Here is a 19,243-nt window from a genome sequence, read left to right as displayed (position 1 = left end):
AGATTTTGTCCAAATCTCACAGAAATCGGCACACGTGATCTCTGGACCCATCCAATTAAAACTGAGCCGCAGAATTTTGAAAGTGCGTATCGTTCGGCCGTAATCGTCTTCCGAAGTTAGTAGGAGGGGCCTATATCACAAAAAATGCCATAAATCACGAACGGAATGTCCAATCCATCCCAAATTTCAATCACATGTCCGGGGTGGTTCAATCAACCAAGTTATAAAAGCAATTCCATTTTCACCCATAGGGGGCGCCGCAATTGCGAGAAATGTAACCGTTTGTCGCAAAAACATGAATTTCGGGGGTTAAATCCCCTCCGAATTACTTACGCATGATCTAAGGCGTGACTTGAAATTGTAATTGGCTGGCAATACTAGTGGGAGGGGCATATGTAAGACACTGCGGCAACCACACTCTGCAATTTTTTTAAATTGCAAATTTTCTACTTTTGTTTGTGATGATTGTGCTTAACTGACCAGCAAACTGGCCTGACCTGAACCCCACAGAGAATCTAGGTTGTATTGTCAAGGGGAAGGTGTGAGACATGAGACTGAACAATACAAATTAATTTACGGCTGTTATCAACGCAAACCTGGGCTTCCATAACAACAGTGCCACAGGCTGATCACCTCCATGCCATAGGGTACCCCATTGATGAAATAATTTGTTCAAATTTCAAAAGTAGCCCAGACCAAGTATTGACTGCATGCATTAATATATACTTTTCAGTTGGTCCATTTCTCGTTTATTTTTTAGTGGTCTTTTAAAACATTCTAATTCATTGAGATAGGATTTTTTGATTTTCATGAGCTGTAGGCCTACGCCATAATCATCAAGATTAAAACAAAAGGTTTTAATTTAAATACTTCACTTTATGCACAATTAATTGAGAATATATATTTTGAATTATATTACGGAAGAAAATGAACTTTTACACAATATTCTAATTCATTGAGAGAGACTGCTCTTGCTAAATGGAAGAAAAGCCTACGCTCTCAAAGAGTTTGTAGTATGATGTTGGCCTCTAGCGGCTGATGCATAGGCTACTGCCTGTCTACTGAACGCAGCCTGAATTGACAGGTCATGTAAGGACGTTGTGGCAGCCAGCCAGAAACACAAACCAGAAACCACCATGTTCATTCATGGCGCGATTTACACCGGATAATTAAAGCCTTCTCATTAGATCATGACATGAATGTACACCTGATGGAGAAACTAATGTAAATATAGTGAGCAATATCATTAAGTTTGGGCATTTTAGTCGCCGAGGAATGACGTCAGGGCGTATCACATTGAATGATGACGCCGTTTGATCATTAAAAAAATTCTGCCATTAAAAAATATCTGAAAATTAGGTCAACAAACCATCACGGTGTCTGCGGGGCCGCGATGTGACCGTGGTGGCTTTTTCACGGTTCGAATAACTTTACAAAGGCGAGGTCTTGGGGAAAATAACTGTTGCAAAAGGAGATAGATATGTCTAATGTTTTCAGCATCTGCAGACAAGCGGTAGACTCGAGTCTCGTCGGTCCGACTGTCTGCCTCCCTGCGCGGATTTTGGGAGACCTGCAAGCCGAAAGCCCGAAACACTGCAGTCCAGGTCGGTTTGGGATTGAGCGATCTGCCCGGAGATCTGCCCAGAGTGACAGACCGTGATCTGCAGACAAAAGCTGTCGTTTCCACTGCGCAGACCCGCGACGCTGCTCATCGTCTCAGCCTGATAGCAACACTGTGCAGTACAGTAGTTACAGTAAGTTTACCAGTAGACATGATCAGTAATGACTGGCCCTGCTAACTGGCTAGTTTAGCCCACCTCACATGCAGGCTACATGCTAGAACAGCTAGCTGTCTTTCTTTGTATGTTCTATTATTATTATGCACAGTTGCCAGTTGGTATGAACTATGAATTGGATCACATCTCAAATTTGATTTAATGCAGATCAATGGTCTCCTATACTGGCACAACAGTTGAGTTTACTGAATCCACTTCATATTTTAAGTAATTTTTAATCCCAATACTCATTTATAACACTATATTGTTAAGACTACCCCATTTATGAATTGTTTTAATGAAAAGTTAATTGCGAAGTGATTGCAGCAGTCTAATCCAATCTAAGACTGCAATGGCCCTAATATATTTTTCAGTTGAATGTCAATGTGCAATAGCCCATGTCAAAGAACTTTGTGAAATAGTCAATTATTTTTGGTGTGTATGAATATTAATTTCTAACAATTTAGGGTTTACAAACCTGGGTTTACAGTGTCATGTAAAATCCAAATGTATGCCCTAATATATTTGTCTGCTGAATGTCAATGTGCAATATAGCCCATGTCAAAGAACTTTGTGAAATAGTCAATTATTTTTGGTGTGTATGAATATTAATTTCTAACAATTTAGGGTTTACAAACCTGGGTTTACAGTGTCATGTAAAATCCAAATGTATGTACTGCATATGTGCAATTGTGCATATACATTACAGTGTTAATATTAATGCATGAGCAAAATAAAATAATAGGCTACTTAATGTTTGTGTTTGAAAAGTAAATAGATTATGAGTGAAGCCAAGTTATTTGATCTGTGGTTCTGATGTTTCTCTGATCATCGATAATGCCTAATGGAGTTGGAGATTCATTAAACTCTCCCAACATGTTTTATTGCAACATGTTTTATGCAACATGTCAAGCACACTGGCACAGGTCACTTTACATCTTTTACATGCACTGCCACTGCCTGTCTGGGATCAGAGGCAGCCTGTGTGTGGAACACTGCTAAGGACAACGGCACTGGTCACATTACAGATTTTACATGCACAGATGTTTATAACATAGGAGTAAGAACCTTATACAGCACCTTCAAGACAAGCACCTTAAGCTACGGTCAAATTGACGTTTTCTCTTTTTAGCGCTGCCAGCCGATCTACATTTGACATTAACATTAACCACTTTAACCCTAGCATCCCTAATCTGGAGGTAACTGTGGCACCTAGCCGTGGAGAACAAGCTGTAGCCAGGGGGGAGGTTTTGCCAACAGAGATTTGATGGTTTTATGATGAAGATTATTATTGAGGGGCGCTAGCCCCTCCTATGTCCAGCTTTGAGGGTTTGTGTAAACAAGCATTGTCCTAACACAAACATTGAATGCCATTGACAATGAACGGCCAGTTTTGATTGTTTGTGCAAACACAAACATTGAAGACAAAAGTGAGGACGCAAATTGTGATTGGCCAGAATGAGATGATGTATGATGTATGATGATAAGAGCGCCCCTTCACACAGGAGTTATTTTTTAGTACTAGGCCTACTACTTGACCTAGTCAAGTGGCAAGTCGGGAATACATGCCTACCCGTTTGTGGAATACCCCTTTACCTGATGTCACATTGCTTACATGGACTGACGGTTAATCAATAATACAGTACATACAGTATTAAACATCTTTACGTAACTTTTTCCTGACTTAATTTGTCTTCCTCTGTTTCTCTATCTACAAATACACCAATGAAGGACATGAGCATGTGAACCCAAACCCGCCCCAGACTCGTGAGCCTTGGCAGCAGTTCTGTTGTAGATTTCTACATCAAGTCAAACATTTATCCAAGTATCTGGAGTTTAGTAGGATGTCGAGCCGCCGCAAGTCAACCACGCCATGCATGGTACTGCCATCTGATGTGGTGGAGCAAGACGTGGAAGATGGTATGGAAGGAACAGGGGAGGATGAAAAGGAGGAAGAGGAGGAAAAGAGGAAGGAATTAGCAGAAGAGGTCTTGACTGCGGAGGAGATTAGTCAGGCGGTGGTTGTTGTCCCTACTCCACCAGACACAGGTGATAGTCAAGTCTCATTTTCATCTTAAAGGTATATTCAGTGTTAATTAATAGTTAGTTAATACTTAATTCAAATGTCACTTATTTTTTGTTTTGTTGTGATAATCCTCTCTACTATAGAGTGTGCTGACCATATAAGGAGTTCCTCCCTGTCTCCAGTTAACCCCTGGGGGTCCAAAAACCTTAGGTTTCGTTTTTGGCTCTCTATCCTGATTGGATGAAAGGCTTAGGTCCCAGCCAAAAACGAAACCTAAGGTTTTTTGAGTGAAATCACTGAATATACCTTTAATACCTGCCTACAAATGAAAATCGCAATGCTAATCCATTTTATTACTGAATATTCTATCTGGATTATAGATTAGCTCTGTCTTCGGGGTATAGGGGACAGGGTGCAAGTACTGCAGATACAGTATATATAAATATAATTTTTAACCCTAGAACACTAAAGAGGTTTGTTTCCATTCCCACATCCCTATTTTTATCTACAGGCAGGTGTTCGGGTGAATTTCTCTATTACTCTATTTTTATGATAGTGATTGAGAAAACCCACAATGGGCATTTTATTTTATTTCTATTATTATTATTATTATTATTTATTATTATTATTATTATTAATATTGGGTGGACCAAAGGAGAAGTTCCCAGCTCCATTAGTTCTTTTTGGAATATTTTTAAAATTATACCCACATTTTTCACAGATTTTACCCCCCTATGATAGGGCTCTTTTTTGTGAAAAGTCATGATGAAATATTAAAGAAGAGTACCTCAAGTTGCCATGTATTGCTGTACTTCAATATATTTTGATGAGAAATATTTCTTTATGGAATATATTACATTGGGTAAAATATACCCGTGTTTGACAAAAGTTACGTTTAGTGTTCAAGGGTTAAAATTAATTATATGAGTGAATCAGTTATAGGCCGTACAATATGTATTACCATGTGCAAGGACTGGATGAGAAATATCAAATATGCATACAATGAAATAAAAAAATCTTTGTTGTTTTAGATGAGCCCAGCCTACCAACTGCAGAGGACACAAGTGTCCTTCGTACCACATTGAAACATGGCACTGCCAACCTGCTGGAGGAGACGAGCAGTGACCAGTCAGCCCTGGAGCAGCACTGCAACACACCAGAGGAGGGAGAGCAAGACGCTGCTGCCGGCGCTGCCATATCACTAAGCAAGACCCCCATCATGAGGATGAAGAGCAAGCCGGAACCCAAGAGGATAGCTGTGTCCATGAAGTCTGCAGACGAAGGGCTTGAGGGCTTCATAGGAGGCGGAGAAGGGGAGGAGGGAGGAGAGCAGGAGCCCATTGAAGCTCCCCTGGGGCCCATCGAAGCTCCCATGACCCCCATGGAGATGCTTCTCCAGGACTCCATGAAGTTAGGAGGAGCTGGTCTGCTGGTCAACCTGCCCCCCTCAGAGCAGCACAAGAAATCGTCTTTTTTTAATCATACTATTCTACCAGCTGGTCTGGCACAGGTAGGACGTTTATACAAGACACACTCAATCATGCATGATGGGATGTCAGAGGGAAAAGAAATGTTGATCTATATGTTCACTCATCATATTAATTCATTCTCATCTCACTTAATCCAGAGCAATTTACAGTAAGCAAGAACAACACACCACATCAATAGACTGTCTCAATATGTCCTCCAATTCCTGGCACTTCCTGGGGTTGCTACTAGGTCCAATCAAATGTACATTTAGCTTGTGTATCAGAGATAAAAATTTGGAATGTAGGCCTGTTTCTATGTATAAGTAAGTGTGAACCTATACACAATATGTGTGCTTGTGCAGATTTTTAAGTGGTGCAACCACTTCCTTAAGTGACTATGTGTGTGGGTGGGTGCCTGCCTGCCTGGCTGGCTGGCTGGCTGGGTATGAGCATGAAAACAGCAAGGTTGTTTTTCACCACTTGTGTGCAACCTAACACACACACAAACACACACGCACATATTAACTGTATATATGATGATTTTGGGTGTGCCAGTACAGTACAGTAGAGGGTACAGTAGAGGGACCGGCACATGGTAACTGTCATTTCTCAACCTTTTCGGACGTGGGTTGTCCGTATAGACATACACTGCCAGTATGTCTATTACTTAGTACAGTTTACTTAACATGTGTTTTATATTTTCTGAAATATTTAACTTTAGTTTCATAATGGATGTCAGATCAGGCTGAAACCGTGCCCAAATGTGGTGATCGCTGCGGCTGACTTAATATGACGTCATCGACACGCACCACTTTTGACTACGTTTAGAAAATACAGAGGTCAATATACCCTCAGCAGACATTGTGAGGAGGGAGAGTCGAAATTCCTTATCTGAAGAATGGAATGCTCTTGCTTTTGAACATGTATTGTGGAGAGCTTATTAAATTACTTTAAAATTAAATTGAATTTTCCTTGCTGGGCATCAACAGATAACTTAACAGGATGTTGGGAAGTGGAGGCTAATGACCTTAAAGACGAGCTGTGTTGAATTGAATTGTACTCTTGACTTCTATCTTGATCTGGCTGGTTAATCTTGAATGCATTTATGTATTCCCCGCCCCCCCCACCCCCTTCCTTTTAATACAATCCAGGTAGGGTAAAACAAAAAGTTTATTGTAAGACATGGTAACCGTTGCTATAGAGTGTCTCCTGCTCTTTAATAAATAGAACATTTTCAGGTGGATTGCCAAATTTAGCCAATCAGGAGAGTACAATTTGATAGTGTTCCAGTTTTGTCTGCTCCTTCCTTGTGTCCGGTTTCCATCCGACAGGGACGATATGTTTTAACATTTTATTTCCCATTATTATTACTTGCGCAAGCAGAGCGCGCAAGTAATGTTTTCGCCCGGTCTCTTCCGCCGTGACAGCTGTCCCGCCATTCGATGTTTATGCAGAAAAACATCAAATCTGTGCCTGTTTTGCTGGGACCAAATGACCACAAATGACCATATTTCTTACGTCATCATTTAGAGCTAGTCATACGTATACTATATACATAATCAGTGAAAATAAAATAGCAAATTGTGCCTGATCTGCTGGGACCAGAGTACGTGGTGTGTATATGTATGACTAGCTCTTAATGATGACGTAAGAAATATGGTCATTTGTGGTCGTTTGGTCCCAGCAAACCAGGCACAGATTTGCTGTTTTCTTGCATAAACATCAAATGGCGGGACAGCTGTCACGGTTTTTGGCGCAAAGTAACCACAGTATACCGCTAATCAACTTACAACTACACACTCTATATAGTATATATGTATACGTATATAGTATATGCCTATATACTATATATATACTATATATAGTATATGCCTATATAGTATATGCCTGCTTTGCTGGGACCAAACGACCACAAATGACCATATCTTTTATCATTATTATTATAATTATCATCATTTAGAGCTAGTCATACGTATACTATATACATAATCAGTAAAAATAAAATAGCAAGTTGTGCCTGATCTGCTGGGACCAGAGTACGTGGTGTGTATATGTATGACTAGCTCTTCACCCAAACTTATATAGATAGAAACTTTAATCATACTTAATAATACTAGGTGTTTATATGCATAAAGTAGGTAGGTAGCAAATAGTTACATCTAAAAATTATACATTTCAAACGTTCCTTCACAGAGATACTGAGATTTGACAGTTTACAGCGGTCGAAAGGACTTGCGCACTCTGCTTGCGCACTAGTTGGCCATTTATGGCCTACTAGTGTGCAACAAGCAAGTATGCACTCGACAGAGTGCAGTTCTAGTTTGCTTTTACATTCAGTTCCGTTGGTAAAGTTACCTAGTAATCTTGACCTCCTGCCTGACTCTCTTCTAGGTGCTGTCAGCTCTCCAGGCCCAGCAGAGTGCAGCTGCAGCAGCAGTGCAGCCACAGCTCCTCATACCCATCAGTAGTATACCATCATACAGCGCGGCTATGGACACAAACCCTCTGCTGGGAAACACCTACAAGAAGTTTCCATATCCTTCCATGGCTGAGATTTTCAGCTTGGCTGCACAGACCCAATTCACAGAGGAACAGATCAAGGTATATAATACAGTAGATGAAACTGGGACCATATACACTGTATATGTCCAATTTGTCCATAATTGCATTACTTTAGTGGGATTTAGAACACATGCTTTTTAAGGCCCATAGCAAAAGTTACACTGCTACAGACTTCCACTGCACTTCCATTTTTCTATTGTTCTGTATTACCTTAAAAGACACTTTAAATCCACTTCATCTTCATCTGTGTTACAGGTGTGGTTCTCGGCTCAGCGGTTGAAGCACGGTGTCAGCTGGACACCAGAGGAGGTGGAAGAGGCCAGGAGGAAGCAGTTTAATGGCACTGTGCACACAGTGCCCCAGACCATCACTGTCATACCAGCTCACCACCTGTCGGCGGCTGCCAATGGCCTCCAGTCCATCCTCCAGACCTGCCAGATAGTGGGCCAGCATGGGCTGGTGTTCACACAGGTAGATGAAGCAAGAATAGAACTTTGAATGTGTGTTTGTTTGTTTACTCATTTTCATTGGTTTGGGGACCCACCAGAAATAGACTAACAACCTTTTCTTGGTACCTATCCTTAATTGTTTCTCCTAAATCTGTATCTATTAATCCTCATTTGTTTTCTGTGTAGTTGGGTCCAGGTGGCAACCTTCCAGTAACCAGCCCCATCACACTGACTGTGGCTGGGCTACCAAGCCAATCCCAGAGCTCCAAGGGAGCATACTGCCAGCCAAGCCTAGGGAACAGTGAGTTGAAACGGGCCACCACTGTCCAACCACCCTCCCTTTCTCCACAGGTATACAAATATATCATATTAAAGTCACAGATATTGCAATTATTTTATCATGGGTTGGCTTGTTACTGTGTTATTATTGTACAATAATATTTGGCTATCCAAGCAAAAACTGTATATACTTGTATTTCAGCTCCCATCTCCAACTATTTGACTTCAGTCCTAGTTTTGTTAGCTAAGCTATTCTGCTTGCAGTTTGTGAGGAGAAAAACAAAATCCTTCAAATTGTCCAACCTCGACACTCCATTTTACCCCTCCCAGGAAAACTCAGCCCTCAATGACACATTCAGCCTGCGACCTAAAAAGTCTAAAGAGCAACTGGCTGAGCTCAAAACTAGCTACCTGAAGAATCACTTCGCCAGTGATGCCGAGATTGCACGGATAATGAAGCTCACCAACCTGACCAAGGGAGAGATAAAGAAGTGGTTTAGCGACACCAGGTACAACCAGCGGAACTCTAAGAACAGCAACGTCATTGTCTTCCACGACGGACCAGGTCGAGTTGGCGGCAGCAACGCCACCATTGTCATCGACTCGAGCGACGAGACCCCGGTGTCTCCCGCTCCCCCCCGCACACCCCCTGTGAAGGAGAAGGAGACACGGCCCAAAACATGGAACCCTTTCCCTGACTTCACCCTGCAGAAGTTCAAGGAGAAGACCCCAGAGCAGCTGGTGGTACTGGAGGAGAGCTTTGAGAAGGGCAACACTCCGTCAGATGAAGAGCTGACCCGTCTGAGGACAGAGACTAAACTTACAAGGAGGGAAATCGATGCTTGGTTCACAGAGAGACGGAAGGCACCACCGCCCACCGCCCCGTCGTCCTCCGAATCACCAGATGGAGGACACATGGAGGTGGATGGCGGAAAGGGAGGTGAAGGAGGCCGAGCAGGAGGCGGTGTGACCTCCCCTTCGTCGTCGTCGTCCTCCTTGTCATCTCGAAAGGGGAGCCAGACACCTCCCGGCGGACGCGGAAAGCAGCGGCTTGTGGCCAGCAGTGGCGGCAAAGACATCAAAGATAAGAGTAAGAAGACTCCTGAGCAGCTCCACGCCCTGAAGAGTGCCTTTGTGAGGACACAGTGGCCCACAGCGGAGGAGTACGAGCAGCTGTCCGCAGAGAGCGGCCTCCCCAGGTCCTACATCGTCAACTGGTTCGGGGACTCGCGCTACTCCTGGAAGAACGGCAATCTCAAGTGGTTCTTCCAGTACCAGAGTGGCAGTGTAGAGGGATTAAATGGCGGAGGAGGAGCAGGAAGCAGCAAGACAGGAAGCCCGGGCAACAATCGAAAGAGACGCGCCAGGAACCGTGGCTGGGGGCGCTCCCGAACCAGAAAGCAGCCAAAAAGGTCTGCCTCCTTCAGTACGGATGGCGACAGGCCCCCTAGGGTGATAAAATTCAAGAGTGGGCGGGACATCCTAAAAGAATACTACCTGAAGCACCGCTTCCTCAACGAGCAGGACCTGGATGAGCTTGTCGCCAAGAGCAACATGAGCTATGAGCAGGTGATGGAGTTGTGAATGGAATGAATTTAATACTCTTGATGTCCAACTAATATAACTAATCAATTTAACCGAATACAAAAAATAATCACTGATCAATAATTTCATAATAATAATAATAATACTCAACTACTATTTTGGACATGCTGTTATAGGCAATACGTTTATATAAAAAATGTTTTAATTTTTACATGACACCTTTGTGTGACAATGTATAAATTATTGAATTAATCAAAAAAGTTATCGATAGAATAATCGCTAAGAAATGAATGGATAGTTGCAGCCCTATGTCCAACATGTAATCTCTCTCTGGATGCCAGGTTAGGGAGTGGTTCGCTGAAGTCCAGAGACGGTTGGACGTGGGGGAAGATCCCTTCCAAGAGCCGACGGTAGGGAGGAGTGATGGAGGAGAGGAAGGAGGCGAGGAAGAGGAAGAGGGGGCACAGGGCGAGGCAGCGATGGCCACTGAGGATCCGAGAGCCACACCAGTGGGAGAGGAGGAGGATGAGGAGGAAGAGGAGGAAGAGGAGGAGGATGAGGAGGGCGACGAGTCCGATGAAAGTGAGGTCTGGGAACCATCTCGTAGTGTTAGGAAGTCCCTGTCAGGTTCTGAAGATTAGTGGTGGTAGGAATCTGTCGTCTGAAAGATTACAGAATGTTACCAATGTTCAAAAAATGTCAGTCATGTAAATATTGAGACAGTAGGCTGACGTTCATCTTTTATTTACTGTGTGCTATGAATGCTTTGTATTCGTCGTGTCATGATAATGGGCTCACATTGTCCTCCATGGTAAATCATGTTGAAAAGTACAACAGAAAAACCTGTCACTGTCCCAATATTGTACTATTGGACTGTAAAATGAGGCACAAAAGGTGATAGCAGAATCACTGTAAAGATATAAGTTATATTTACTTGCAAACCATTGATGGCACACCAAATAACAAAAGAGTAAGCTACTCGGATCACACTATTTTTCATCATCGGAGCCTTATTAATGAAAACATATGTCTGAGGGTGGATAGTTCCCTCCTATGAGAATAACCAAAGGCTTTCATTGGCTGGTAGCTGAATTAGTCAAACAGAAATAAATTGCACGTGGAGTGGCACCATGGATTTAATGGACAATGGAATCTTTTTATGGACACTCTAAAGGAAACCTGTAATTTTCACATGTACCCTGTCCCTTGTTAAATGTGGACATACTGCCTGCTAGTGAGGGCTACTAACAAGGCAAAACGATCCTCTGTGATGCTGATCTTTCCTGTAACAAGTGTAGTTCTGGGTAGAAGTATTTGTCATGTCCTAGTTTAGAAAAAGGCCTATATCAGTGTTGTTTGTAGCCCACATTTTGACTTTGTGAAGTCAGATTAACCGTTGTTGCAGGCAAACAGCATGCATAGACTGAAAGCATATGTGGTATGTTTTGTGCTTATATAAAATCAGGAAGTGACAATTTCATGACGTCCCCACAGCAAACAACTTCAGAAAACGGAATATGCCCACTCCTAGCCCCTTTCAACATCTATTTCTGGAGTGGTTTGACATTATTTTTTAAGTGTTGTTGTCAGTCACACACATTTAGTTACATGTGTGTAACTTTGGTTGTGCACTACAATGGCTATACCTTAATCAATGCTGAGAATAATATCATCCTACCAAGAGCAGTTGGCTGAAATGACTATAATTGATAATGTTGATACTTTAACCATTATACAGCATATTTACATGAAATCAGTCATTCAACATTTTCATATTTATCAGAGATACAGGCCTAACAATGAGACAACTTATCTTGAGAACGAATGCCAAGAAATAATGCACTCTTTAAAAGGATGTTCTTAAATAATGCAGAATATATCAACCTTCCGTTTCTTATAGCTTAATTGTTATTTTTTTGGCTACTTTATATCTCTGCAAGAGAACAGTGATAATAATATGAATTATAATGATTGTTTATTTTACATTCAGATATTCTGGATATTTATGCAAAATATCCTTAAGATTCACTGTATTAACATGTCATGTCATGTGAAGTTTGGGAATACTCTGTGCTAATATTAACACAACTTTTTAAAGAGTGGATTCAGATGATGGAGACCAATGCGGTGCCAAAGTTAAACTAGTGAATGTGTTGTACTAATCTACACTTTGAGGAATGACAAAGTATACCACATACTGTAGGTAATTTTTCTGAACTTTATAATGGCCACTGTGAGGCAGACCTGAGTCAAGTGATTATAGAAATACTCAAGAATGGTGTTTTCCTCAAATTGTCTCTGAAATGGCATTTGGCCTTTGTTGATCCACAATTCATCACTTTGGCATGAGTATTATTTGATAGTGAATGGACCTCCACCACCACCACCATTTCACCAAATCAATCCATGCCTTTACCATATAGTTTAGTTTTCTTAACCACATGAACCCTAGCGTCTCGATTCGATGTGTATGTCATAATGGGCATATACATATATACGTTCACAATGCATCCTGTTGAGAGCTTGTATATCTGCTATATTCAGCAAAGAGCTTTGGTGTAGAGGGAAGAAAGGAGGGGTCAAGTTACAAGTACAGCCCTTTGGGGGACCCCAGTCAATGAAGGATGTAGGGTTTAAATGGTTAAAGTCTGTCAGGAATGGCTCATAAAAAGGACGGGAATTGCAGTGTTTGGGGGATGGGCACAAGATGAATGAATACTACTGGAGCCACTCTGATAAAAGTGCTACCACTTCAACCAGTACGGTCCAAATTACTTAGGCCCAGGGGTTCTTGGATGATTTCAGACTGAGACCTGAACTACTTACTTTCTTGCTGATTGCAAAGTGAGTTTAGGGTGCATAGAGCATGCTTCTCTGAGACTCCAATTCAGGTTGTGATGTGTATCCACCTACCTGTTGCATACATATAATACTCATGCCCTTTATAAAATCAACATGAAAATGGATAAGGCAAGGCAAAGGACAGTTTTGTGTGATGACTATCTAAGCATGTCATCTACCTGTATGTGGTAGATGACATGACAAGCTACTGTACTGACATTACAGTCATACAGTATGGGGAGAGCACTTATAAAGGCCACAACAACTCCATTGAGCCTCTTACACAACTCTCTGTGGGATAAGAGACTTCAGATTGATCTCAGACCAAGGCTCTGTAGAACATAGAACTTATGTGGTGACGTGGACCCAGATTTTGAGAAACAGCATTTGTAGCATTTCAACTTGTTTTTTGACTCAGTTCTGCAGTTGAAATAAAAGAGTGAAGCACCTAAATTAAAATAACAGTGCACTTTGTCCACTTGTGCATATAGTGGAATAAACTGATGAGGCACCTTAATCTCTTATTATACCATGAAATGGCTCTGAGAGACCAAACCCATTTTGTATGATTATGAACTAAACCAGTGTTTTGCCTTTTTTTAATCTCCTCAACTTGAGGAATCTTACCAGTTGCCCTGCTTTTATATTAATATATGCTGTATTGTTTAAGATATTTATAAAAGACCCCTCTAGTCTAGAGAAATCACCCTCCACTTTCTTTTCAATAACTTGCACAATGTAACTTTCAGTTTAAAATGTTGCTTGTTTTGAAACTGCTTGTGTTTTAGTTACAGGGCATTTTGTTATGTTTGGATACAGAGGTATTCTTTATGTAATGTTTAGGGAAATAGAACGATGTGGTTTAATTTGTTATTCTAATTTATGTCCCAAGATGCTGCATGTTAATTAATTTGTTCTGTTCAGCTTTTAGATTTTCTAACTTGTAAAAGTACTGTCTTTCTCTGTCTATTTCTCTTCCACTCACTTTATTTCTCCCCTACTCCACTATTGTAATATTTATGCCAAGATTCTTGATGTGCACTTCCAGAGACATTCTGTACAGTATAAGCAATGTTGTGTTCTCTCTGTCCTACCATAAGCACTGGATACAGAGACAGAAAGACATAGTGCTACTGACCTTTGAATGGACTGATAAACAAACTCATGACCTGTACATGGAAATCACACCGTTTTGGGCAGCATCTGCTGTATGGAAGGAAATGTCAAAATGATGCCTGAAGAAACAGCACAGCTTTCCCTGACCTTATTGTGGAAGGGATAATCACCAAATACTGTTCCATTCTCAAACTGTTCTCAATACACTTGAGATGCTGTACAGTTCAAAAGTTGTCTCATCTCATCTACAATTTTTCACAGACAGACAGAAATGAAGCTTTGAAAAGATAAACCTCTGTGCCTACATGGCTGTTTTGCTTGTTTGGGTAAAATTTCACCAAATGGACAAGAAGGGGAAGATCCTGAATGTTTTGGACATCATTCAATGTTAGGAAGTATCTTCATCGAAGGCATGTGTTGAAAATGTAATTAGGTTTTGATGCATGACCAAACTGCTTCTGCTAATGACAAAAGATGCCTAATCTCTGAAGTTGGCATCTGAAACTTCTGCGTCTTGAAAGAGATACCTGGAATATATTGTACTGTTATCATTTTTCATCTATGCACTTGTCACATTGTTGAGTAAATTCAATCCAATGACTGACCTTACCCTCAAGCTAACCAGCGAGTTGCAGCACAGTAACAATTGGTTTCAATGAGGAAGCTAAATAGCTGTTTTTGTAACTGAGAAACCGATGTTGAGAACACCACATTGTGACAACTGCGTGGTCATGAAAAACCTTAAGATAAAAGGATATAAAAACACAATTCAAAATGTTATGGTATTCTTCTAGTCCAGTACTGCATGCAATAATGGAAATGATCAACTGCTCATTTTGTACATACTGCATATGTATTTGGGCTGGTTTACTAGGCACAGGGGAGGCCTAGTCTTAGTGAAAAACAACACCACCTTTCTCTTTATAAGATTAATGTAATTTGGAGGTGGTGGTGGGGACTAAAATGTACATTGTACACTATAATATGGATACATTTGTTTAAAAAATAATAATACTCTGTAACCCATAGATGTGATCTTATAGACATTACACTGTAAAGATTCTGTTTCAGGAGGGTCATTTCATTCCAGGGATATTTTGAGTTCACTTGATGCTCTGGCCACAAATTGCAACTATTTAGTTGCAACTGCTGAAGGTTAAATTCATGTCCAGACCATTAGGCCGGTAATAAATGTGTTAATTCCATGTCCTATAGGTGCTATGTTAAAGACAGGCTTAATCTCTTCCCTAGTATCCAGCCCAATGTAGTTTACAATATTCACTCATGTATTACTAAACAGTCTGTTTTAAATGGTTTTATATGTTTCTATTTATGAAAATCATGTCACTGCAACCCCCTTGTCAAGATACCAATGGATTGCTGGTTCAGATGATAGATACAATATATACAATAGAATAGTGTTTTTGAAATAGATTCAGTCAGATTTAGCATTTTAGATATCATTAGTCATTGTAGCCCAATGGGGCTTTTTGCTACTTTGGTTGCCTTCTGCCTGTGCAATGCAGCATGGAGTCAGAACATGTGAAAAGTTGAACTATGTATGTAGAGAGTGGGGTGAACTTTCACTCCTTTTTTGGTGTACGTTCCTGTATTTGGATACAGGAACACATGAACAAACGAGCAGTGCTTGATAAATACAGGTACATGTTAAATTACTGAAGAATCATGTCCTTTATTGAAAGGACTTTCAGTGTCTTCAAACCCTGTAACCCTTTAAATTGCATCTCCCTTATTTGTAGACTTATGATGCAGATAAACACTTAACACAGTGCAAATTATGGTTTATTATCAGGAAACTAGAAATATGTAAAGCAAGTTAGAGGGAGACTCAAATTACCGCAATCAGACTAATCAAAATATTCTATATTGATTGTATCCAAAGACATGCAGAAAAAGCGTATTGGTTGTAAAGGAAACCATTGGTCTCAGTTTCATTTGAATCCCATTAGCTGTAATTATATAGTTAAACCTGTATCACATAAATTGAAGCGTTCCTCTGTTCTGTATATTTTACTTGGTCTGCTGATGTCCTAGTGCTTGTGAGTTCTGATTCTATCTGACATCCATCATATATCCCAGTTATACTTGTGCAGTAGACCTATGCATTAACATTGATGTGAACTGCAAGTAGTTATCTGCTGTCTTATCATGCACACTTCATATCTGTAATTCTGTATCCTTTGCTATACTTCCGCTATTTCTCACTAGTCCTCACTTGTTTTCTGTATCTAGGATGTCAATCCCTGTTTGTAGCTGTTGAATGTTACTGATAATAACGCAGTTTCAAGGACTGGTTTCTCTGGCACATATCAAGCCTTATCAGTACTTGAATTTTGTTTATCCCCTAAGCATTAATGGATTTGTGTTGGGAACTTCGACTCTACTACTTTTTGACATATGGGGTTTTGGATTCCCCTACCCATTGACATTTATTTGCTCAGTGCTTATAGGAGACCAGTCCTTATTAAGGTTTTATTCTTCTGTTTTCTATTTATATTTTTTTTACAGACCTTTCACTAGCCTACAAACTTCAAAATGTTCTTCTCTGATTTTAATCTTAATTTAACACAGCTCAAATTTCATCTCCAGTTAGTGACAGTTAAAGTTGGTTCCCTGGATACTGCAAAACAATTAATTTATATTCTTCAGTATCTCAACCATATATAAAAGTTTACAGGTGTTGTAAGCTCCCTACTTTGTCTGGGTGAACCCATGACACGTATTGCTATGGATATTGGATACATAACCAAAACATCTTCATATTGAGCACAGACACCCCATGGAATGATTACTGTTTAATATAGATGCACAGCATTGCTTCAAATAGCAATGTCAGTGCTATACATTTATTCATATGATCACATCTGAGACAAAGCAGTTTTCAATGAGAATTCTTCAGATTCAATCTTGACCTCAGGTTTGCTGGGAAGTAAACAATTTTCTATTATACACACACCATGTACCCTATCCAGTCTAGTCCCTTAAATTGGCAGAAGGGTGCATGGTATGAAACGGACAAAAAAGTGAGAGCCTTACTAACCAGAGGAGATATTTTGGTTGGTAACATACGTAGGATTTGGCCTATTCTGTGTCTTTGGAACTGACTTTCACACCTTTAAAAATATACCACCCAATGCCTGTATCCAAAATCTTATCAAAGATAAGAGAGTGACTACTGTAAATTCTAAAACAAGCCTGTAATCACTCAAAGGATTGCTTAAGAGTTCTTAACTTTATCTAGGCCCCTGTAATTTTTGTTTGCTTTAGATGTGGAACAGAGGCAAACAATTTGTGCAATGCTATTAATTTAAATCCCAACTGATGTTGAGGCTGTGGCTTGATTTAGAAAAATACATATATATTTTATACTTGTTTGAGGACAAAATTCAATAAATTTTGAGGAAAATATGTTTTTGTGTTTATGAATGTTGCATGTTGTAATGTATTCAGTGATAAATGAGCAGTTATACTGACTGACATACTGACCATGACACAAAAAAACTCAGGCCAAGGACCCCTTAGCTGACAGATAAAGCTGGGACCCCATGTTCTATTGTTATTTAACTTAAATGCCCAATGCATTCTCTATGGCAATAGCGCAAACTTTGGCATGCTACTACCCAGCTAACATGTCCATCTGGGCCCAATTGGGTTTTGACATGGGCTATGGACATGGGTTCCAAGTGGGCCGTGCACCCAGTTTTCACAAAGGGCCCACCCGTGTTAGCCCATATGGGCTTACGTGGGTTTCTAACTGGATCTTAGGTGGTATCCAAATGGGCCATTTTATTTCAGAACCATGTGTGCGCCACCTGTGTTTGCCTATATGGGTTTGAACTGGGATCTGATTGGGCCTTAACACATTGTTTGCGGGGTCAGTATCTATACGTCATTTGTCAGCCGATCGCCATGTGCGTATCACGTATCTACAGTATCCGCATTTATAGCTTTTTTATTGAGTACTTTAGTTCATCTTTCTATGTGCCCGGACATCATATAATGTATCTCCGGGTATGTGATCCTGAAAAAAGAGAGAAAAAAAGCCCCCCCCCTCATGAAAAGAGGCGGCGGTCTATGGGCGGTCCGCTTCCTTTACGTGTATATGTCAGGGGATCTATAATGGACGCGCCAATGATCTAGTGTGTGTGAATAGAAGAGTAACACTCGATTCCCCCTCCCCTCCTGTTTCTACATGGTTTCTCCCGAGGAGGTGGATGGACCCCCCCCCCCCGGGGGTCGGTCTCTCTCTCGTTCTCGGAAAATGATTGAACGCACTACGCAGCCTAAGAAGTGCATCTACTTGCCCGCAGCCCGTATATGCCAATCGCCATAAAACCCCACGGCGAATAAGAATAATCTGCAACGGATCACATGGAGTCATGGACAGATGCATGTTTCCTTCTTGAAAGGAAAACAGTGGCCGCTGACATGTCTTCCGTTGGGGATCTGCACATAGCCGTCTTCGCCAGCAATCACTATAGCTCGTGTGATTGTAACACCTTTTTATTCATTATAATTCCAGTGAACGCGTCGGGGACGTCATCGACCCGGTTGTAATGTATGACGAATACACATTTCCTCATCCTAAACCGTTGTTCTGTGGTGGAAGCCATTTCCCCTTCCTCGTCGAGTTGTCATCTTGACATCACAGCCGGGCTTAGCTCCTTTTTAGACGTTTTTTATCCCATTTTTAGACGCACGTCTAATAGCCGGCTATTGTTTAGTGGGATGGTCAAAAATGATGAAAAACGAGATTAATAACCCATGTTTCTTTTTTTTTTCATTTCTTTCAAATCCTCAAAAATGTTGAAAAACGGCGTGCTATAGTATGCCGTACGGTATGGGCTATAGCCCATGGTCAAAAATGATGAAAAACGAGGATCAATAATTCAAAAAACGATGGGCTATAACCCATCGTTTTTTTTTTTTAATCTTTTCAAATCCTCAAAAATGCGTGCTACAGTATGCCGTACGATATGGGCTATTAGACGAGCGTCTAAAAATGGGATAAAAAACGTCTAAAAATAGACGTGTTTTAGACCCAGTTTTCTTTTCACCCAGTGCCAATTATCTAATGTAATCCTGGGCTCTACACTTCCTCTGCCAACCTGGGGGGGGCAGCGGACTGACCTCATGCCTCCTTCTATGCATGAGGAGTCC

General features: G+C 40.8%; 1 protein-coding gene across 1 annotated transcript; it reads left to right on the top strand.

The window, feature by feature from the left end:
* Nucleotides 1-1,191: 1,191 nt before the first annotated feature.
* Nucleotides 1,192-17,491, top strand: zhx1 (zinc fingers and homeoboxes 1). Its single transcript, XM_083761694.1, has 8 exons — nt 1,192-1,754; nt 3,507-3,824; nt 4,833-5,311; nt 7,662-7,871; nt 8,088-8,303; nt 8,468-8,632; nt 8,891-10,129; nt 10,447-17,491. Exons 2-8 carry the CDS (start codon nt 3,620-3,622, stop codon nt 10,744-10,746), a joined length of 2,814 nt encoding a protein of 937 aa, XP_083617820.1. The 5' UTR covers nt 1,192-1,754; nt 3,507-3,619; the 3' UTR covers nt 10,747-17,491.
* Nucleotides 17,492-19,243: the final 1,752 nt, after the last annotated feature.

Source organism: Protomyctophum parallelum, assembly GCF_964188405.1.
Source record: "Protomyctophum parallelum genome assembly, chromosome: 3".
NCBI classification, from domain to species: Eukaryota; Metazoa; Chordata; class Actinopteri; order Myctophiformes; family Myctophidae; genus Protomyctophum; species Protomyctophum parallelum.
Note: the sequence above shows the minus strand (reverse complement) of the source record. Positions and strands in the feature narration are given on the sequence as shown.

Coding starts and splice junctions, on each gene's coding strand:
- zhx1 (XM_083761694.1), top strand. CDS start 3,620: ATGTCGAGCCGCCGCAAGTCAACCACGCCATGCATGGTACTGCCATCT. Junction 8,304..8,467: donor ATGGGCTGGTGTTCACACAG/GTAGATGAAGCA, acceptor TTTTCTGTGTAG/TTGGGTCCAGGTGGCAACCT. Junction 10,130..10,446: donor GCAACATGAGCTATGAGCAG/GTGATGGAGTTG, acceptor TCTGGATGCCAG/GTTAGGGAGTGGTTCGCTGA.